General features: G+C 42.9%; 2 protein-coding genes across 4 annotated transcripts; one reads left to right on the forward strand and one right to left on the reverse strand.

Moving 5' to 3' along the window:
• Positions 1–61: 61 nt before the first annotated feature.
• slc5a10 (solute carrier family 5 member 10) lies at positions 62–22,156 on the reverse strand. 3 transcript variants are annotated; one of them, XM_063475932.1, is made up of 14 exons: positions 22,127–22,156; positions 21,374–21,478; positions 20,846–20,905; positions 19,689–19,793; positions 19,468–19,573; positions 19,193–19,273; positions 18,886–19,091; positions 15,534–15,669; positions 5,077–5,184; positions 4,836–4,986; positions 4,586–4,754; positions 1,674–1,889; positions 1,111–1,173; positions 62–882 (listed from the first exon to the last, which is right to left on the reverse strand). In XM_063475932.1, exons 1-14 carry the CDS (start codon positions 22,139–22,141, stop codon positions 763–765), a joined length of 1,641 nt encoding a protein of 546 aa, XP_063332002.1. In that variant the 5' UTR covers positions 22,142–22,156; the 3' UTR covers positions 62–762. The 3 variants fall into 3 exon arrangements, with proteins under 3 accessions (XP_063332002.1, XP_063332003.1, XP_063332004.1); XM_063475933.1 differs by lacking the exon at positions 19,193–19,273; XM_063475934.1 differs by lacking the exon at positions 5,077–5,184.
• On the forward strand, positions 7,244–17,179 carry fam83gb (family with sequence similarity 83 member Gb). Its single transcript, XM_063475931.1, has 5 exons — positions 7,244–8,639; positions 10,149–10,316; positions 11,225–11,349; positions 12,553–13,939; positions 16,266–17,179. Exons 1-5 carry the CDS (start codon positions 8,148–8,150, stop codon positions 16,635–16,637), a joined length of 2,544 nt encoding a protein of 847 aa, XP_063332001.1. The 5' UTR covers positions 7,244–8,147; the 3' UTR covers positions 16,638–17,179.
• Positions 22,157–23,257: the final 1,101 nt, after the last annotated feature.

Consider the following 23,257-nt stretch of genomic DNA (forward strand, 5'->3'; position numbering starts at 1 on the left):
GAAGCCGAATAAAGAGTCTGGACACAAACATCCGTTTTTTATCTTTTTATGCACACATCATTCAGTTTAGTTTTGATATCACCTGGAAAAAAAGATTACAGGACCACATGGAAATATTACTACTGATAAAATGAACATGAAATTTCTCATTATTTCTCATTGGGATGCATTTGGAGCTACACTCACTGTTCCATCGCTTCCATTGGTAAAGACTTCAATATAACAACTTTAGGTCATGTGTGAGAAATTCTGATTAAAATTCATAAATCATGTAAATAAAATGATAAATCAAAAGAACATTTAGTGCAAACATTCACACAAAGCTCTAAACATAACTAAATAATCAACACTGAGCATGCCGTTTCTAGGCAACAATATTATGTCACATGCAGAGCCTGAACCACACTGATGTGCTCTCACTGCATATTGTGAAGCTTTAAATTAAAGGTGATGTTTGATGCCCTTTTATTTACGTTGGTTTGTTATAATCCACACACTTCAACGTTTTATTTCCATGGCATTTGCCCATTATTGTCATAATGATTATTATCTAAATTTAACTGTTTTAATGGAGATGTGTGCTGTGCTGTCCACCGGCATCTACCGGCTTTACACTGTGAGTCGATGTCTTAATGATTCGAGTGAAATCTGAGCAAAAACCTGTTTGTTTCTTCACATTCTTGGATCTAGAGGGATCACTTTCCAGCTCGTGTTGGAGGGACTACAGTTCAGCTGAGGCCAGATGTTAAATCTGACCTCACCTCAGGCAAAGTATGCATAGAGAAAAATGTTAATGCTGACCAGCAGGAGAGCATTGAAACAGCAAAACCTCGACCACAACACGTTCTCTCGAATGCTGGGGACTCTGGGAGCTGGAGTCTCCTCTGATCGCCGTACTGCTGAGATACACAATCCTGCCCTCTGACCACATGTCGTCACCCGCCGTGTTGACTCAGAGTCTGCAACACACACACACAGCGGATACAGTAAGTTACTCAAAAACAAGAGCAGTGTGTGTGTGTGAAAATGACTGTTTTTCACATGATAGCTGGATTCCCTGTGGCTGCTGACAAACTTACCCTGGGAGATACGGTGGCTGATGGAGGACACTTTTTGCAGAGGAATGTCTCTTTTTGGCTCTTCAGTTATTGTCCACCAGGTCAGGTTACACACCTGGGAAAAATCGAAGAAGCAAAACCAAGAAAGTTTCATTTATTCACTATCAAACCGGTAAAACTCTACTGCCATTGAGGTGACCCTGACAACACCCTGACTTTAACATTTCAAAAGTTATCCCCATTTGCTATTTTTTACAAAAATGTATAAGATCTTTATTGCATGTGCATTTATAGTGCGTATAATGTGCTAACACAAGCTGTAAACAAGGGACGATGCAGATAAGTGTGATTATCTGATGCTAGAGATAAAAGCTGCTTTCAATTGCCCTCTTTTCAGAAGAGATCATCACAGCATGCTCTGCATGTTTGTTTTGGCTGAGTATAACAGCGGATGCCCTTCCTAAAGCAACCCCAGTGCAGACTATGTTATAGATGAGTGCAAGTTTGTCTAATACTCTGTAGTGACAGAGTGTTTTCCTCACCAGACACAGACCATACTTGCATAAGCTTACTTCCCTCATAGTTGTGTTATTTATTGTATCCATGTGTGCACACCTGTTCGTGGGTGGGGGGTGGTGTAAGCAGTGATACAACAGCAACCACAATTGCCGTGAGCCCACAGAGCAGAATGGCGAAGTGGAGGTAGTGGACACTACGTAGCACCGCAGGTGCCGAATCCTCAACGCCACATCTGAGAGGAGGGAAGGCAAACTCCAGCACCATCCTGCACACGCCGACCACCAAACCCACCATCAGCCCCCAGAAGGCGCCCTAAAAATCACACAAATACACCTAGATTGGATTAAATGCCTTTCTGAACCGAGTAGCTGAATTTAATTTGACAGGAAGCATGTGTCTCATTCCCGAGGCAACTCTGAACCACACATGGGTGCGTTCAGCTAATGTCATCACTTTCCCAGAGATATAATTTGTCATCTTCACATCACTCACTTCTCACTTACTGTTAATACACACAAACACGCAGAGAGGGACAGATCACTCTCCGACTCCTTCAGCCTTCAGTAAAGAATGTGATCTGTGCAGTTTGAAAATAACCGCCTTGTAGCCACACAGAGTACATATCTGATCTTATTTTTCCTTTATTTTCATTCCACCTGTTCTTATTTTTTAGACATACCTCACATGTACAGTTCCTATAATGCAACATGCACAGATACTAACTAGGATCCAGATATTGTGTTAGTAATTACAAGGTTAGCTGACATTTTTATGAGCTTAATTCACTGCCCAGCTTGAACACGACACACATTGTGTTCCTGTGCAAACACTTTCGATTGTTTGCAATCTACAGTGTCATGCTGCTCAGCGTGTGACTCATCCCGTGCTGTAATGTGTGTCCTTTGACCCCGTGATTCAATATCATTTATATTTTTATTGTGTTTATCCAAACATACAAAGCTCACAGCTTTTGTGTAACCATGCAGTTCACCTTTCATAACAACTTTTTAATAGGTCTAAAGTGAAATGGTAACATATAAAAGAAACAGAGACACCATGTGAGACACTGTATGGACAAAAGTATTGGGACACGTCTCTTAATCCTTGAATTCAGGTGTTTTGAGTCCCATTACCACGGATGTATAAAACCAAGCACCTTGCCATGCAGTCTGCCTTTAAAAACACTGGTTTGTTCTAAGGAGCTCACTGGATTCAAGTATGGTGCTGTAATAGTTGCCAACACTGCAACTCATGAGTTTGTGAAATTCCTAGATATTCCACAATCTTAAGTGGTATTATGGCAAAGTGGAAGCATTTAGTAACCGCAGTAACTCAGCCATGAAGCGGCAGACCACAAAGTAAGAGTTAAAGTTAAGAGAGTCCTGAGGTACATAGTGTGTAAAAAATCTAACTGCAGAGCTCCAAACCTCCTCCAACATTAACATCAGCACAAAAACGGTGCGCTTCATGGCATGGCTTTCCATGTCTGAACAGCTCCTGCGGGTGGCCCAGTACTTTTATCTATATAGTATATTTAAAGACTCACTTTTGGGATTAAATGTTTCAGAGATTGAGGTCATTTAACAAACTTTTTCTGCCACATTTTTACCCTTTAGCTAAAAAAAGGCCAATCTGGAATGGTCATCGCCCTGCTGGGAGTGTTGGGTGGGCAGGCGGGTGGTGTGGACACACAAGTTCGTGTATGCAATAACTTGAGAACAAGGTGACGTATGGGATATTTCAAGAAGGATTTTCACCTAGGATTTTCAAATTGGCACACCTGCTATTAGTTAGAGGGGTAGCACTGATGGCCAGCAGTATTTATTATCACTGTAGTTTAATGTTAGTAGCAAACAAAACTGAAGAGCCTAAATCAATGCTGGCGGTTCACCTAAAGTGCTCTTCTAATCCATGTTTTGACTGATTATGATGCCGGAGGAAAACTTAAAGAAGCTATTGAGATATTTCAGCCTTGGCCAACGAAGTGAGCTGATGTGGCTAAGATTTTCTTTTATGTAACAGAGATGTCCTTTGACCTGCAAATCACCAAATGTGTGTTTGCTTGGTGATTGTCAGCTCATGTTGTAACCCCAGGCGATTTCACTGCAAACACAAAATAATAAAAATCCTCTAAAGTAGATTCTGTGCAGCTTAACTGAGCTGGAGGGGAAGTAGTATTCACAGTAAGAGGGAAGGGAAATCCTGTTCATTCAGAAAAACCTGAGAAAATGCTCTTTCTTTCTTTCAGTCTGTGGACAACGTGCCAGCAGCGAGAGCAGACACACCCAGGACGTGCTCTATTAAAACAGGGATCGTGAATATCCAGAGGACTGGTCTTTACTTGCTGGCGATCGACGCTTGAACACGTGTGATATCAGATTTAACCTAATATCGCTTTCCTTCTCATCTCCCCTATACTTCATTCTGCAGGTTTTAATTGTGACAGTCACAGCAGGCCTCTGTCGCTCACAGTCTGTTATCAAAGATCAGCAATGACTTTTATTGTTTAAAGTGAGAACTCCTGCTTCTATAGAGGAAGCAATAAACAATACACTTCATGAAGTGAATTACTGATACACACAGCTTTGAGCTCACACACAAGGGACACCACACCAAGCACTCTGTGCGCATGTGTGTGTGTGAGCTGCACACAGCTTGATCCCATTTGAGGCTAATAAAACTATGCAGCAGTACGGTGTAAGTGAAAGGACAAACAGAGCAAACAGGGGAAAACCTCAAAAGTCCAGAATGTTCTGAGGGCAGGTATCCAGGATGGAGGGTTAAGCTTCCTTCAGTGTGTAACAACAACTTGCAGATGTGTTTTCTGTCTGTGTTGTAAGTGTGTTTGGAATAAAATAGCTTTTTAAAACTACATCATGATGTAACTGAACCTCTGTGATTTTTGCTATTTTTATCATGTCACAGAAAAATCTATTCATGAATGAAAGAAAATAAAGTAACTTTGAGTTGCATCTGTAACTTTATTATATTGATTGTCAGTGTGCTACCTGCTCATTGGTCCTCTTCCAGAAGACGGCCAGAGTGAAAACAGCAGTGACGGGTGGAGCGAGGTAGCTCGTCACCGACTGGATGTAAACGTACAGCTGCCCGCTGTTGGCTGACTGGAGGATGGGGATCCAGACCACGCTCACCACCACCAAGATAACGGTCACAATCCTGGGGCAAAGGCAAACTGTGTCAGCGCGTCTCTTTTCTTTAGGAATCAACCTCCAGCTCATTCACACATGAGTGCCACACCTGCCAACCAGCAGCAGTTCCCTCTCAGAGGCCCGTGGCCGGTGCTTCTTCCAAATGTCCATGGTAAAGAGCGTGGAGCTGCTGTTGAAGATGGAGGTCAGCGAAGACATCAGAGCGGCCATCATCACAGCTATCATGAGTCCCCGCAGGCCTGCAAAAATGCATACGCAGACACTCAGATGCACGTGAAAACACCTGAAAAGTGTTGTGTGGCTGCTTGGAATAAGAGCCATATTCTCACCGCTTGGCATGAGTTCAATGACCAGTTTGGGGAAAGCGATGTTGGAGCATCCAACCTCAGCTCCACACACTCGCACACACTCCTCTGGATCCACACAGCCTACAGAGTCTGAAACATGGAGGCGCAGTCAAAAGTTGCTTGCACGCAGGAGTGGAAGGTGAAGTTGACTTTTCCTCTCATCCAGAATTCAAGTTGGTTCCCTTTAAGTCCCACTAAAGGTACTAAAGGGCAGATGTAGGGTCATTCCACATAAAAGCATTCAAATCTGTCTGTTTCAACCTACAACCCTTATTCTCAGTCACACTGGAGTAGCCAGAAACTGAACTAGTATCCACTGCTCTACCTCTTTAACCACCCTCAACACCACTGGTTTGCTTTGCAATTTGCTGCTTCGTTACCTGTTTAGCTGGTGACAAATTCCTTTGTGACATAAGATGGCATGTCTCTTTATTCACCTTAGCAAAGTTTAGAGCGGACGCATCTAATTGCTGTGACCCTTGTGGTTGATGCATTGCCCATCCAGCTGTCTCATACTCAGGGCATGCACTGATCCTGAGACCCTCTGTGATCCAGGACATGGTCAAAATCTGGGTCTAAAGCTGTTTGATCAGTGTAATGTGTCCAAGCTCCTGTACATGGAGCATGTGAATGTTGTTTCTTCATTTCATAGCCATTTTCACATTCCCCATGTGATGTTTTTGTGCAATGTATGCATGGTCGGAGGGTAAGATGGCGCCGCCATTGCGTGCAATTGGTCGGCAGCCTTAACATGAAATTTCCCACTCGTGGGACTAATAAAGGTATCTTATCTTATCTTATCTTATAAACCAATTTAACTTAATAAATGACAAAGTTATTTAGGAGAAATCATGAGTAGAAGATGTGGCTGGGGTCAAACTGTAAATAAAACCAATACTCTATTCCATCTCTATTCCATGTGTTGATATGACCCTTGGACTTTTTAAAAGTTTTCTCCAGTGAACTATCAGAAAAAAGATACAACATCCATGCACAAATAAGGTTTCTGTCAACTTATGTCACTGATGTTAAAGTGGTAGAGTTTCTCTATTGAAACTGTGTCCCATGATGTTCACGCTTAAACCTGTTTATAGAAAAATTAGATCATGGCTTCAGACTGTGACATTTGAGGTCAATGTAAAATAGATTTTTTAAAACAGAATTTAAAGGTAGTTTTCAGCCGTGAAAGTTTCATGTGTCTAGCTCCTGTATTTATGAGCCGCTTATAAAGTTAAACAGAAGAACACTTGGCATGGCTTTATTAAATATGGACAATTTGTTATTGTTAAAAAAAATCTAACAAACAACTGATTCTGGGTCAGGTGGACGGCATTGATTGAGTTTTCCTGGAATGACTCTTTCCAGGTACTTCAAAGGGTCAGTCTGAGCTAGATGGGTTCAAATGTATTGCCTGTTCAGTAAAAAAAAAATCCTGTTTGAGCTACCATTCGTTTTGCAGCTAGGAACTAGGAAACACTATCTGTGGGAAAAGTGTTTGCACAAACAGCTGAGTTGGCTCAGAGGCATCATGACCAAATGTTGGATACCTGTTGTGTAGCCTTGTGAGACGAGAATGAGGAAAGGAATATATTAAAGCCACAAACTTTAACATGTATATGCATAATCGCACACTACATAGCTACACACGCTCCAACTTCCTTGGCTATTCCTCTTCAACTTCCTTGAGTCTTTCATCAAAGCTACTCAGTAATTTGTCCCAAATCACCACCCACAGCTCAGCTGAAACATCCAGGGGACCTGAGATACATTTCATTTTCACAAGTCTGCTACATGTTAAAAAGCACAGAAAGGGTGACGTATTTGATTCTCTATCTGGCTAATGTTATATATTAACCCTGATAAAGCTATTGTTTTTCAGTGTTACCTTTCAGAGACGCATGGATAAGCAGCAATCACAGGAAACAGGGAAAAAAAGCCTGCACTGATATAACAGTAGAATAACTATTCTGTTTTAGGTTCATTTAAATGAATGAATAGTGAAAGTATAAGCTTAAACAGAGTAGTCACGTTGTTATATATATATATATATATATATATATATATATATATGTGTGTGTGTATATGAACAAATAATAAAATCACATATTGTATAACGTGTTATAGCCTCTTGGGTTAGCTCCACGGGCTTTCGTAAGGGTTCTAAGAACAAGATTTCCCCCTGTGTGCTGGCAGGAGGGTGGAGTTTAGTGCCTCTCTTTCCTAACCAACTACCGGACACTCCGCCTCTCTGCCCCCGGACACCGAGCTTCCGTTGCCGGATTCCAGGGTCAGACACTCGCCGGCGGCTCCGCCACACAGTCTGCTGGACCTGGACGAACTTCGTGTGACTGCAGCGACACTTTAAAGTAAAGAGGCTCGGTAGCGCCACGTTAGCGAAGACTGCTTTGTGTTCTTTCGGGGAAGTTTCCTTTCTTTGAACATCTGTAAACCTCTGGCTTCAGGCTCACGCTCCGACACAATTAAAAAAAAAGAAAGAAGAAAAAGTGGAAAAGTGAGTCGTCAGCGCCTCAGTCAGACTGAGTCACACACAGTTTAAAAGTTTTACCGGAGGACTAATGACTTCTTTCTTTGTGTCGAGTGAGTGTTCCGCTTTAGACTGACTCACTGGCAGACACACATTCATCCACCCAGACAGCTGCTTGTCTCCCTCCGTGTCTGCTGTGCCCCGAGGCTGGAGGAGCAGCCGAGCCGGGCCGCAGCCGCTGTTTTCCGGCTCTTGTCAGGTGTAAGGCGTGGCGCTGGGCGTGGAGGAGGGGGGCTTTGTTCCAACCACACCTGAGAGCGATAGCTGTAACCCGAGAGCAGGGCTGAGCTGGAGCCTGCCCGGGTTGAGGAACTGATAGCGGTTTATTTGCCTCAGATGAAAATATCTGCCACTGGTCTGGTTTGTCCCCGGTCACGCGGACCCGGAATGGACCGTAATGACAGATCGCACTTCTTCCATGTTTGAACCCCCGGACGGACGAGTGGAAAGTGGGTCAGAGTGGTTTCAGTGTTTAACTATTTACTGACCGGCGGGTTTACTGGGGGTCATGGCGCTATCTCAGGTCCAGTGTCTGGACGATCACCACGTCAACTGGCGCGTGAGCGAGAGCAAACCAGAGTTTTTCTACAGCGAGGACCAACGGCTGGCCCTCGAGGCACTCATCGTCGAGGGCCGCGACGCGTTCACGGAATACATCAGCAAGCATGGCGTCCGGGAGTTCCTCTCGGAACCGGAGCTGGAGCGGATTGTACACACGGCGGAAGCATACAGGCCCGGGTACGAGCATCTCCAGAAACCCGGGACGCCAGGGCCAGGAAACACAACTCCGGGGCCCTGGGAAGAGACCGGAGACGGTGAGGTGTCTCTCGAGTACTGGCCGGACCGGTCTGAGGGCTCGGTGGCGGAGCTGGACCTGGGCTGGCCCGAGGCAATCTCATACCGAGGGGTCACGCGCGTGACCGTGCACACACAGCCTCCAACCGAGGGGCACACGCACATCAAGGAAGTGGTGCGGAAGAGCATTGCATCAGCCCAGAAGGTAGGCAGAGAAGAAGATGGAGTTTAGAGGTTCTCCACCAAAACAGAAACGCTTTACACTGACGAGAATTAACCAGTTAGCTTATTGTCTTTTCACCTCTTTATGTTGAATTATGTTAATATTCGCGATTTGATGCTTGGATTTTATCGCAAGGTGTTTTTATTTGACTCCTCCATTCATGTAGCCAAAATGTGGGGGGCAAAACACATCTTGCTGAGTACAAATTCATGACGTGCAGCATAATACAGAGACCTGAAACGCACCACAGCACTGAGTCAACGCAGCAACAGGAAACCGCATTAACAACTCATCAAAAAACTGGAGTGCATTTTCAGTGCTGTCAGTGAATGCACCACAGTGAATAATTGTTTTCAATATTTCTCCAGTCAGCGAATGTATAAAGAAGTTCACTGCCTCAAACCCGCAAGTTTCAAAACAATGCTTCGCCATCACATTAAAGCAAAGAAGAAAAATCACTTTGTGCACTTAATAAATATGATTTTGCTTGGCGTTAAAATGATTAGGCAAGTAATCAGTTAGTGGTCTGACAGGAAATTACTGTTGTGACTCATCTGAAAAACACTTTGGCTTATTAGACAAAATCAAGTGACTGAAATGACAACAGATCATAATCAGCAGATTAATTATTAATGACAATAACTGTTCTATCAATCTATTTATTTGTTGGCTGTTGCTTAAGATCATTGTTTGCATGATCGTTTTATCTTGTTATTAATATTTGTCTGCTGCCATCTATGATGCAGAGCACACTATGTTAGCCTGACTTTTTTGGACATATTCTAAGTTCAGTTCACCTTTCTGTCCTCCTTTCATAATTTGCCACAGACCTGTCTCAGAAACCCGCTTCCCTTCATTATAGTTTAAATAAAACAAGTCCTGTCTTGACATGAGAACAGAAAAGAGGGGAAAAAATGCCCTGACATCACTGAATTTGTCACATGCCAGCAGGCTTCCTCTCACATCCATAAATGCTGGTACATGTTCATGCAATAGTCCAGCTTTGCACCAGAGCGACAAAAGAAACATTGAGGCTTAAATGAATCAGACTTAGTGCCAAAGTGAAAGGCTGGTTTTCAATGCACATGTATTTTCACAATAAACTTAATACAAATAACATGAAAAATTTCAAGACTTATCATCATTTTCCAAAGTCTACCTAATGCTGCTGTTTTAAACGTAATCTTTAAGCTGGATCACATAAAGAGAGCCGCCTGTCTCTACTGTTCCAGCGTTGCGCAGCACATACTGTCCACCCACTTCACATTTTATCACCTCTCTGCCAAAAAACAGTCTCTGTTCCTAACAGGCTCTAAACTACAGGAATATTATGCTCAAATTTCTTGTGTTCCCAGCTTCCTTTGGGGATTGAATATCGCTGATAAAAGCAGCTGAAATAGAACCCACCCTCAGAGACCAGGAAGCACTAACACTAACATTTGTGGTTTTCCTCTATGTGTATGTGTGCTGTTTTTTTTCTTTTTTTTTTAGGTGATAGCTGTGGTGATGGATGTGTTTACAGATGTGGATATCTTTCGAGACCTGATGGATGCGGCCTACAAACGCAAGATTCCTGTGTATATAATCATCGACATGGCTGCGGTGCCCTGCTTTCTTTCCATGTGTGGCAGAGCTGATATGCACCGTGGACACCTAAAGGTTTGTATTGCCAGTCACATGCACGCACGCATGGATGATGTTTTGCTGAGCTAGTTATAAAGAAGGGTACGCCCAATAAGTATACAGTAATGGGGAGGGGGAGGAATGGAAATAACATCTGTTATTAAAGACACCTTTTTGAAATTATATTGTCACTATACAAAGGAAATTTTTGGGCGGCCCATGATTGATGTAGGTTGCCAGGTTTGTGCCTGCGGGTATTTGTGAGGTGCATGCTGCAACTAGTTTGCAATAGCTTGGTTTTCTTTGTTATTCTCTGGCTCTCTTAAGTTGAGTTGAACTGGTCTAGGCAGTAACAGAAAATACTTACGAGTTTCACGGGGGATTTTTTTGGACTGGAGGCCAGAACGACGCCAGTTACATTCCTGTCTATGCTGCAGGCAATAAAACCACACACTTTTTACTTTCTGTAACATGTTTTTCTTTCACTTCTCCTTATTCCTTCCTCACGGCATTTACCACCATGCCAGTCTCTTTTTTATCTGACATCTCTGCCATTATTGTGAGCGCCATCAGTCCCGTTGTTAATGTCCCCTGTGAGATTTCACACACAGCGTTTACTTACGAGGTAACGCTCAGCCTGTCAACCACACCCTTATCACAGAGCCGAACACAAACACCACAGGGTGTGTCAAACAGGCATGCACGTACGTAGATAGAAAGTCCATGCTCTAACCTGTAGAGGCACCCAGTGGGAGACTATGGAGGTATTAAAGCTGAGCACCGGCTCTTGAGTAACAAGGAAACGCATTCTTTTCTGCCTCTCCATTCTCTTGTTTCCTTTATTTTGCCCTTTGTTCACTGAAACCCTTCCATCCATCAGTACTAAACCCTCTAGAGCCTTTGGTTACCGAGCACTAACCCTTTATGTATGTGTGCATGTGCAGAACCTGCGCGTACGCTGCTGCGGAGGCGTGGAGTTCTTTACGCGATCGGCACAGAAGGTGCGTGGATCTCTGAGCCAGAAGTTTCTTCTGGTAGATGGAGACAGAGCCATCTCTGGCTCCTACAGGTGAGCAGCGTTCATTTGTGTCTCTAAATCTGCACAATTACATATTTTAAATTAGCCGTTAATTGCATGACTTTTTCCACTCAAAAATCATCCGTGCATTTCCCATGACCTCTGTGGAGGGCTTTAGAGCCTTTCAGCTCGCTGTTTTGGTTTTCTGACCTGCAGGTTTACTGGTCTGGTTTAGTCTTACCCAGTCCTTCCTGCTGCAGCATGCAGCTGCTTGCAGGAAATGGCCTTAATAAATCAGTCATACACATGCATTCCATACAAGACACACGGAGCTAGTAACTAACTGGTGAACATGCTGGAGTCTTTGACCATCATCTGTGGTGAAGAGCTAAACAGCGCTGATTGCTGTTCTGTGTTTGCTAACATAACACAAAAAGCGTAGCATCAATGTGGACAACTGCTTAAAGCCACTGTACCCCAGCTTTTCTCAAGGGTTGATGGTTATCGTGGTTTCTCACCTGTCAGGGTCCTGACCTCTGAATCCACTCGATCCAGGTGCCTGATTCCTCCGGAAGTGTGACATGAATCAAATGTTTTTTTAATGTCAGCTTGTTGTTATGCATTGTGAGGCATGGCTAGTGAATTGTGTTTTGAGAAACGAGTGGATCAGTGTTGGCTTAAAATAGTTTGATTCAGACTGATTTGTTGGTCTCTAATGATCAGTTGGGGAAAATTGATTCCCCTCCCCTGCTGAAATTACAGAGTAAATGCAGACTCAGTGTCAGGCTAAAGATGTAGACAGAGTGTAAGGGAAGTATATTAAAGTCCATTGCTCTGCTTGTTTTGCTTTGGAGCCAGCAGTCATAACAGTCACAATACGGTTTTGTTAGCGGCCAAAGCAAATTTTGAAAATTAGGTGTGTTATCCTTACCGTTTACTGTCATTTATAGTTGCTTATTTACTGAAATGTCGGTGTAATGTGAGACTGGATCTGTTAGAAGGAATTTGAGGAGGAGTACTTATGCAATGTGATCAAAGACCAAAATGTGGTGCATTACATCAGAGTACAAAAGCGTGTTATAATGATTAAACTATTATAATCTCAGATTTCTGTTTTCTCAGTGCGAGCTGTGACTTGGAAGAAGGAGTTTAGATGTGATAAACAGGACCGGAATAGAACTGGTAGGAAAAAAATGTGCAAAGAAAACATTGAAGTCCCTGCTGAGACCTCTCTCCATTTCTGTGTTTTTCCAGTTTTACCTGGTCCTCGTCTCGTTTGGACCGTAACCTCATCACTGTGATCACAGGACAGGCAGTGGAGACCTTTGACCTCCAGTTTCGGGAGCTTTACCTTACGTCCAGAGGCGTGTCACTCAACAAGGTTCCTATGACAGACGAGCCGGTACCTGACCCTCTCCCTCAGGCGGCTCCTGCACCTGTGCCGGCTTCTGTTGCCAGGAAGCTCATCAACCCCAAATACGCTCTTGTCGTCACGGGGACCCACACAAGTCCCACTTCATCTGACCAGAACTCCAGCAACAAGAACTCAAACTCCCAGAATCCCACTGGGCTAAAGATGATGAAAGCACGGCTGAAGGACGTTATTGAAGAGCCACCCATACATCCAGGATTAGCCAATCTGGAGAAAGCATACCTGATTCCGTACCTGCCCACCTGGCCTGAGCCAGACCCACCAAGTGACGTGATTGGCTTCATCAACATCAGGGATGATAAGCGGGCCAATCAGGTTCATTTGCAGAGGTCGGAGAGGTTTGAGGTTAGTCAGGCTATACGCTTCAGCTCACCACTTTCACAGCCAGCACAAACTGAGCAGCCTGCTTCACATCCTGCAAAAGCTGCAGGATCAGCTGACACCCCCTCTGCAAATACAAGCCTGAAGCCTTCGACTCCTGTGAGTCCAACTAACAAACAGCTCCCATCCCCCGCAACTCCCAACACAGACCAAACTGATTCCCCTAAACAGCCCAACACACCCCCAGCACAGGATGCACACACACCAGCTGCACAGACTTCCACTTCACCATCTAGTGTTACTGCTGATTCACAGCCAACAGAAAATGCTGCAGAACCTCCACAGACACAACCTGTAGCACCTCCTGTTCCTAAACGCCGCACCCTGCAGCTGCTCATAGAACCTGCCTCCTCAGAGAAACCTGGTGAAGCGCAGGTCACTCTGGTAAAAATGGACCAGCTGGAGAGTCTAGAAGGCTCATTTAAGAAAAAGAGATCCCAGAAAGAGGTGACCCTGATACGTGGCCGCTTAACGTCAAAGGACAATGACCAGGACTCTGGGAGCAACGATAATGGCAGCCAAGATAGCACCAAGGTCAACTGTGACCGAGTGGTCAATGACGAACCCTCGAGTAACTCCACAGCATCGGATGAGGAGTTTTACGATTGTGCGCAGCCAGAGCCCAATAACCAGCTAACCAATGGAGTGACAACAGGGTCCGGCCGAGGACAACGCCAAGGAGACGGTTTCAACATGATGGCCCGCTTCTCACAGAGCATGCTGGACTTGCGAGAGCCCAACCAATCAGAGGACAGTGCTGCTCTCATCCGCCAATCACAGCAGCTGCGCAGACAGGAGCACCTCTCCCCACACAGGCACATAGGACAGGTGAGCACTCGGTATTACTGCTTGAGTGGTGCTAAAATAATCAAAAAATGGGAAATCACACACACACATCCATACAGCACTTTATCAGTGCACACACACACACAGAGATGGATGCATTAGAGGTCATTTGGGGTTCAGTATCTTGCCCAAGAATGCATACAGGCATGAGGAGTCAGGGATCGAGTCACTGACCTTTTGACCCTCTCTTTCACCCAAACCAAAGCCGCCCGCAGGTCAATGATGAAATCAATAGAGAATCATTTATCTTAAAAGTTTTTAACACATATTTCAGATGCTTTTCTGGTTTATATTGCAAATTTTGAGTTAGCTGGGATTAAAAAACCACAACGGACATTGTTTTCTCTCCAATTATGAAGATTAAAAATAAAAGAGATTGTAACCTTTTAACTGGAGTTTTTGTATTTATGTAATTAATTGAGGTTAAAAAAAATACTAATTTTACAATAATAATGCAAGATTACATCATTACATTTTATTCTGATGGCATCAGTATATAAAAAAGTTCTGTTTGTTCATGATTACCAAGTAGTATAAAGCTTTAGTGAGTTTGTAACAGAAGGTTCATACTCATTCCCACAGCGTCAAATCACATTTTGTCAGATGTACACACAAGGTGTTGTTGCTGGACTCACTTCACATTCGTCACATATGGAAGCTCAGGAAGAACCTCTCGAAGTCACAGTTTAAAACATCAGTTACCCTGTGGTGTAGTCTTTCAGAGAGGAGTGTATTTTGACTCAAACTTTTATGTTTTTTAAATCTCATTTTTTAAGTAGATCTTAGTGCCAAAAGAAAACCAAACAGCCAATGAAAACAAAACTAAGCTGTGAGTGAAACAGGACGTGCACTTCTCTCCTCTCCGGTCTTGTGATTTACACTGTTGCCAACCCGCACGCCTGTTTAGGCACAATTTTAAGTAAGCACTACAAACTGCTTTGTGACAGATATCCATATAATGTTTATAGCTTCACTTCCCAATATTTATTACCACTTAAAATGAAGCCTTATAAATATAATTTACCACTTTACAATAAACATTAATAAACATGAATTATTATCTTTTCATTCTTTAACAGTAAGTACATTTATTTGTGTTTCTATAAAGTGTTGCCAAGAGTTTAAGTGACATTTTTAAGCTTTTTAAAAATAAGAACACACTGTTTTACTGCATAATGTATCTGAATATCTTCTTTTGCAAAGATGTCAGTGTCAGGCTATATTGATGAGTTGCGTATTCATTTAATTTAAAAAGAAAAAAAAAAAAGGTAAAACAGCTTAATCCATTAGGGAAGTTTCTGCCCTATATGACACAATGCTTAATCTTTTAAACGTTTTTTAATGTGTAATGAGTAATCACTGACAAAACCACTGCTGAAATTCCCACAAATTGTGATTGCTGCCCAAAAGTATGCAGCACTTACTGGAAAAGCACACATTTATGTAACCCACGTCAAAATAGGTGTGCCTCATCAGTGGTACCAAAAGCAAGTCTCTACCTGCTTGCGGTACATGCTTATATGACATATTTTTCCCCTCCAATTTAAAAGGTATTTGCGTGTCTGTGTACACTCACCGGGGTAGAGAGCTCGACTGATCATCCCAGGGAGGACGATGAAGATAAAGGGCAATATCTTTAGATAGGCGGCAAAGATGGAGGCTCCTTTCACATGACTCATGTTCTTAGCAGATAGGGACCTTTGTACGATAACCTACACACACAGAAAGGCACTTAAAATATTTCCAAAAGAAATAATCAGGTAACATGTGGTGTAATAAGATATAAATGAATATAATAAATAGTAACATTTCCTGTTAACAGTTGAGAAAAACAAAATAGAACCACATACAGTTCGATTGATTTGATTTCAGTTTGTTAGGACCAGTTACATTTTTGCATAACCAGTAGCCTAACCTCCCTGATCTCCTTCTTTTCATTCAGATAATGTTCCATTTGGTGAAACTTCCATTTAAAATGCAGAAGATGAGCAGGCTAACTATAGCTGTAGAGACACAGATATGGTATTTTTGTCTTATTTCAATCAAACATAAACCAGCTGTGTCTCAAGTGAGGGATCCTTAAAGCTAGAGTGTGATTAAAATGTAATTACATTTTGATCTGTTAGAGTTTAACTGAAATAAGTTCCTGACATAACCATCTGTAAGTAAGAAAAGTACATCTGGTAATTTTTGTGATAAAACATGGATAATGAATAGCAGTGGCTCCAGGATTGACCCCTGAGGTACTACTTAGAGAATAACGGAGGATTTAGAGTTTTAATCCCCTCTCTGTGCTCTTTCTGCTTAGTTGTTTCAGACCTCTAGATCTCCGGGTCATGATGCAAGAGCGAGAGGACCAAAAGTAGTTATCGCCAAACCAGGAAGTTATCATCGGCCCACCCGAGCAGCTGGCCCAGTGATAGGAGGTTACCGCTACTGGCAGGGCCAAATGCTCCAGCCTGACTCGGCCCAGCTGCGCGTAGAGACCCGCTCCGGGCGGTCACCGAGACGACACAGTCCCGGCTACAAGAAGGCAGCCCACACGTCACCACAGCCACCAGCCAACCAGACGGGATTACTTGGAGTTTCTTTCTCAAAAATTAACACTTTTAAAAACTTAAGAGCACGAGGAGGAGCACCGCAGAAGAAAGCACCTCAGAATAATAAGCCTGTCAGGTAGATCTGTGGGCCGGTCGGGGAACTTGAGGACATTAATGCTTCATTGTGGGATGTGTTGGTTTTTTGTTTTTTTTTTAATCTTCTTTTTGTTTGGAAACTGCGACGCAAAGCTTACAACATCTGCTTTACTCAGATATCTCTGGGTGGTTTCAAATGAGTGCCTGACCAAAAAGAAACTTTGCTGACATGTTTGTGCGGAAATAAACTCTGATAATAACATATCAGGTGTTTGTGTTTACAACATGCAAAACAAGATAGCATGCACTCTTGCAACTGATTTATGAGTGATCTGTTTTTTTTTTTTTTTTTAAGATATGGTACTGTGTTTGGTCAGCTGTGATTCTCTTCTGCCAGCCCATGTCACGCACCGTGCAATGTATCTGTGACATGCAGCCTCTAGGCTCTAGTGTTGATATCATGGGGACTGGTTGCTGATGGTGAGAGGGTGTTGCTTTGAAATCACTGGCAGACTTCCCTGATTACCTTTGCAGATGTATGAACATGTGTGAAAAACATGGGACCAGAAGTTGTAATGTTGTAAATAAAAAGACAGTTCAATTTGTCCCATTGTTTTGCTTCAACCAGCTCACATAAATCATTAGTTCATTTAAAAATGCCACTGTATTGTACAAACATCTTGATATTTGAAGGAAGCATATCATTACTAAAAATGAAAGAGAATATCTCAAGCATACAGCGCCTGACAACCCAAACAGCTGATCAGGAAATATTCCACGGTAAATGACTGTGAATGAACACTCTGAGGTATTTTTAGGTATGTTTGCTTTTGCTTCCTGGTTTGCAGAAAAATATAATTGTAGCTTCTTGCTTTCTGAAGGGATTTTTGTAGCCTGGAGCTGAGGTTTGGCTCGCAATCAGCATCTGGGCAACACAGCAGAGCCCAGCCTTTATTCTTTTTGCAGAGGTTTGAGGATGCAGTGACACTAGCGGAACAGAGTCTAGTTTGCCTAACTTTTTTCCAAAGTGCCGCATAAGAAACTGGGACTGTTATGGCTCATAAAGAGATCAAATTAATATTGACCAGAATGGAATTCAGCTTCTTGGAGTGGCTCTCCAAACAGTCCAGCTTCAGAGTCCTCCATAACCCATAGTTAAAACAGACAAACACATTCTCAGATTTCTTTAAAAAACTATTTAGTATTATAAGTGTTCAGACCCTGTGCTATGGTAGACCAAACTGTCATCAGAGACATCCTTTGCAATGTGTCTAGACCTTGATAATTTAGTAACTTAATGAAAACGTGGAGGTCATGGCAGTGCGTTGAAACAAAACTTCTCCACTGCTCAGCGCCTGTCTAATGCTTTTCTTATGGTGAAGCACAGGAACAGTGAAGCATGACAGCAGCATCCTAGTATAGACATGCTTTTCAGTGCCTCAATCTTGAGATTAGTCAGCGTGCTAGAAAGGATAAATAGAGCCAAACACACTGAGGTTTGTAAAAGAAATGTGCTTCAGAATGCAGATCTTTGAGCACAACTGGGAAACGGCATGAAGTGACAGTCTTTGACAGCCCCGCCAAGACTAAAAAAACAACAAAAAGAATGTAAAATTCCTTGGCAAACACGACAATGGCATTTCACAAATGCTTCTTTGTGGAACTCGCAAGGGATCTATGAGGAACAAAAGCACCTGCCTGAATAAAAGTGAGTAAAGCTTGCAGAGCAGAAATCTCTATCAAAAAGTGTAAAGCTGTATTTTGTATCTACTGCTGAGAGATTTTAGTTTGTGATTTTAATAGAAATGCAAAAGCTTTTTAAAGCACAACATGAATTTGTCATTATGAATAGTAGAGTGCAAATTGATGGGGTCAGTAGAGGGGAGAGCTGTGTGCCCTGACTTATGAGACGAATAATCATTCATTTGCAAATTCTGAAAACATTTTAATGATCACTAAATCACTGTGAGTTTTGCTCTCCATAACAAACAACGATAACAAAACACAACAAAACACACCTGTCAGCTTTTCGTGTACGTTAAAACTGGGTTTTTTGGAGATCTGTAATGTAAATGTGCTGCTCTCTAAAGGTCGACTTCTGTTGTTTAAATGTCAGTCAACACAAAAACGCTCGGACATTTTTCATGCGTGTTTGAGGTGAAAAAAAATTCTTAAAAAAAACAACAATTCTGTACTCAGAAGATACAAATAAAGTATCGATCTGATACCAATACCAGTATATAGATCGATCCTCACACCTCGAGTATTTGAATTTCGTCCTTCCAGACTTACCTGGTCGGTACACCAGTACCATGTGGCCAGTATGGTGAGCCCCAGAGTCATCCCGGGCCAGGGAAGGTCTCCGGTGACGGCATCTCTGAACAGGTGCATGGCGTCCTTCCGTGGCAGGTGGCAGGTACTGTTGGGAATAATTTTACTGGGTATCGCTCTGCTGTACCGCTCGGCCAGCTGGCTGTAGCCACCAATCTCATTGAAAGCTGTGGATGCACATTTATTGCTGCTGTTGAATGATTATTGATTGATATTGATTCTGCAAAATTGGCCCTGCAATACTTTGTGTTTATGAAACAGCACATACCAGTAACTGTTAGGATAATTGCACCAACGAGCATGATAAACGTCTGGAGGGTGTCTGTGTAAATGACAGCAGCGAGACCACCTGAAAAACAGAGATGGCTTTTTATTTGCGCAAAGAAACAAACAAGTGCCGAGTCTTATGTTCCAAAATATGCAATACGTTTGTCTCAGGGATTTCTGTTTGCATAATAAAATATTAGAATTAACGTTCATCAGAATTGTTGAAATTCTTTAAAAGAGCAAAAAACGTGAACTGTAATGCACTTTCACATCTACCTGCAATGGTGTAGAGCGCAGTGACCACCAGCATGAGGACAGTAGACAGGTACAGGTTCCATCCGAGACACACCTGAACAAACAAGGCTCCAGAGTACAGGTCAGTCTGGTGAGAGAAACATGCCAGTCAGCGATGTTGGCAAACAAATGATCTCACATCTGAGACACTTGTGTAGTCACACAGGCTTGTATGTGGGTGTGTTTGTGCCACATAGTCATACTGAAATCTTTGTGAAGACGGACAACATCAGCGAGAGGACAGCCAGGTAGGTTCTGATCCTCTCTCCTCCAAAACGACGTCCCAGATACTCTGGCATGGTCACGATCTGGACACAAGACATTTCAACATCTTCAGCGTGCCACAGCTACACAGAGGAGGCATATTTAAAGAGACAATTTATCCCAAAATCTACAAAATGTATATATTTTTCTTCATGGCCTGATAGTCTCATATTGCCATTTTGATTATTTTTCAGTGATAATGCAAAATCAGTCTGTAGAAGAAAGTGTGAGCTGTCTGGGAGAAAACCTGTGACAGGAAGTAAACACTACTGATGTTTGCTCTCAGCTGCGAGCTTCCCTTTTCTGTGAAATTGCATCACAAGATATGCGGGGGGAAAAAACCCTGAATGACTTGCACAAAAAAAGGACGGGTAGATCAATAAGGTCAAAGTCTATTTATACCACTGACCATACACAGCTCACTTTGATCTGCAGTGGGTCTGACCAGTGAAACTATGTGATAAATGTGCAAATTACAGAAAAGGTGCTGGCAGTTCATTGGCCAGACTGTCCTGTAATTATAAAAATGTCTTTTTTATTGTCTTTTTTAACTACTGCAGAAACAGACATTTCTGTGGAAGGTTGTGGGATCAGTAGGAAAAGCTGTAAAACTTATGGGAACAGAGCTCACAGGTCACAATCTATGCACGCCATAACATTTTCCAAAGCTGTCCAGTGGGCCATCTTTCCCGACCAGTTCTGGTCCTTGTACCTTATGTTTGACACCCCTGATGTGGCCGGATAAATAGCCCAAAGGGGAGGAAAAAAATGTGAGTTATGTGCGGTGACCTATTTCGTTAACAAAACTCTGGATGGATTCAAGATACCGACTATGAAGAAGTTTGGTATGTTCACAACTGTATTTATGACTTTATTTTTGTAAATATATGTGCCAACAAACAATAAAGTGAGTACTAAGATGTGCGTGTGTGAGTGCTGTGCAGTAACACCCTGCTGGGGAATTTACAAGGCGGGGGAATCCTTGTTGGGGAAAAGCCTCCTGGCACCAAAATGTACCTGCAGAACCAGCCTGAACAAGCAGATGGGTACCTGTGTGAGTGTGTGTGCATGTGTGTGTTTGTGTGTGCAGACCAACCCCTGAGGAGATGTAGACAGGCACAAATACCCAGGCTAGAGCCAGCAACACATAGGTGGCCTGGGGAGAAGGGGTCAGATAGAAAACAGAGGGGTTTAATGAGAAATCCGCCAGAGTCAGCTCACAGGTCTCTTTATTTAAGATGCATGCTCTGCGTCCACATAGGACAGCTATGCTGCTGCTGCCCCCTGCTGTAAGCTGCCTGTTACAGCTGAAGGAAGGAAGACACTGAAATGACAAACTTTTGTGGTCTAGACAGCCATATTCATATTAGGTCAACTTTCTGTTGTAAAGCAGGTAATTGCAAGTGATGTTATTTTTATTTAGCTGCAAATGTCATATGCCCCCCTCCTTTTGTCTAGTCAGCACACCACAAAAGAGACAAGTTGTCGAAGGATTAGCAGGCTTGTTCTGCTTCATTCCATGCCACAATGCATTTAATCACCATTAACAGACACATCAAAACAGCATCTCGTATTGTTTTGATGAGCACGCATGTTTCACTGACAGCGGTCTTGTGTTTCTCACATTCCATTCAAAGCCGGTGACAGCGATGCCTCCGGCAGCTCCCGTCCCCGCCAGACCGATGAACAGACCCGAGCCCTCTGAACTGGCAAAGAGAGACGATCCAATCTGTGCAAGACAGAAGAAAAGGGTTGGAGGTTTTACTGAAATTCTGCAGAAATACTCTGCTGCAAACACCTGACCTACATGCAGAGTTTGTGGACTTGATGCTTTTGCTCATGATGATGGAAAATCTTCTCAAAGGGTTCAAAACTTTTCTTTTTTTAAACCTGCAACTGTAGCATTTGTCTTCTTTCATTTCTCATGTAGCCTCATTAATGTCAGTGTTTATCATCACATTGTTATTTACTTAATGAGAAACAGTTTCAGTTAAGCATACGTCTACCAAGTCTCTCTTAAGTTTAGAACCCAGCTTGGCCTTACAGTTTTAGCTGTTACTGACTATATTTGGCATAAGTAAGGGGTGGCTGAATTTTAGTAAAACAAGCAGAATTGATTTCTACATTTTTCTATCCCCCCACCCCCACCCACAAAAAATCCACCCGTTTAAGTGCCTGTAAGAACCATACAATTGTTTACTGATGCTTGATTCACAGAACAAATTTACCCAGAAAGTTGTGTATCTCCTAATGTCAGTGTAGCCTACATCTATCACTTTTACCATCTGTGAAAACCAAAATCAACTTATTGCAGAATCACGGGGCCTTCACTGTTAGATCACCCTTTATTTCCACAGTTAATGTCAGATGGACTCACCGGCCACCAGGCCATGTCCCGCCCAGCCAAGAAATATCCACTCAGTGTGTTTCTGCTCACCCTGCATGAGGACTGACACACAAACTGGTTTGCACAAACATCCAAAACGAGCTGAATTAGTAGAACGGCACAAATTCATTCACCCCTCTCGATTCTTACCCAGATGCCAACAGCGAGGTTGAGAAGAAAGTAGGTCGCAATGACAATGATGTCTGAGAAGCTGAAAGACTGCGACAGGGCGTAGAAGCTGATGGTGGAGTTAGACATCCTGAGCGTTCGCGGCACTGTCGAAAGGTTCCCTGCGGCCACACACACCTGTCCGCCTCTGCGATTAGATTCTCATCTGACACTGGAACTTTGCAAACACCATAAACTCGAGAAGAAGATGATACACACCCTAAAAATCTGCAAACCCTTGCCTTTAAATGGTGACTTCCCATCCAACGCACTCACGCCGTCAAACACACACACCTGGCCCTCGCCTGCGAGCTGACTGATCTGCTACCAAAACATCTCGAGGCACACTGTTACATCTGCGTGTGAAGAGAGCAGACCAGTGGCTGAACTGATGATTAAACACATCACCTTAATGTGGCACCTGAAGTGCTGACACACACACTCTGCTAGGGGATAATGGAGTGCACAGTGTGTGCGAGCAGGGAAGTACTGATGTAAATCAGAGTCCACGGTGACACACACACACACACACACACACATAGATGGTCAATCATTGCCGATGACAAGTTTATAATCATTAGCGTCTAAACACACAAAAATCTGTTCTGGGAAGTGCTAAGCAGGGTCAGTGGAAGTGTGTGAGAACGTGTCTGAGCTGTTTATGGTTTCATCCTGATATCTTCAGGAGGTGATACAAGTAAATAAGACACCATAAAGGCCTTTCTTTACAAAAGAAGATGCTGGAAATGCTGGAAAAGTGCCACAAATGGATAATAAATATAGAGTATCCTTACAGCAGCTATTCTGATGAAATAGTAGTAGTTTAGTTTATTCTGTCTATAGTATAGTTCACACACCTGGATGCTTTCATATCAGACCCCTAATTAATGCTTACCTGTTACTTCATGGCAAAATTGCTGCTGTAAAATCTGTCTGTGCTACAGTCTGTAAAAA

Source organism: Pelmatolapia mariae, linkage group LG6, assembly GCF_036321145.2.
Source record: "Pelmatolapia mariae isolate MD_Pm_ZW linkage group LG6, Pm_UMD_F_2, whole genome shotgun sequence".
Lineage (NCBI taxonomy): Eukaryota > Metazoa > Chordata > Actinopteri > Cichliformes > Cichlidae > Pelmatolapia > Pelmatolapia mariae.

Bases quoted from the DNA above. Each gene is read 5' to 3' on its own strand.
- fam83gb (XM_063475931.1), top strand. From the start codon at position 8,148: ATGGCGCTATCTCAGGTCCAGTGTCTGGACGATCACCACGTCAACTGG. The intron at 11,350-12,552 runs GTGAGCAGCGTT...GTGTTTTTCCAG, and splicing joins GCCATCTCTGGCTCCTACAG to TTTTACCTGGTCCTCGTCTC. The intron at 13,940-16,265 runs GTGAGCACTCGG...CTTTCTGCTTAG, and splicing joins CACACAGGCACATAGGACAG to TTGTTTCAGACCTCTAGATC.
- slc5a10 (XM_063475932.1), bottom strand. The intron at 5,185-15,533 runs GTGAGTGTACAC...TCCATGTTTCAG, and splicing joins CAGTCGAGCTCTCTACCCCG to ACTCTGTAGGCTGTGTGGAT. The intron at 4,987-5,076 runs GTGAGAATATGG...GCATTTTTGCAG, and splicing joins CATTGAACTCATGCCAAGCG to GCCTGCGGGGACTCATGATA.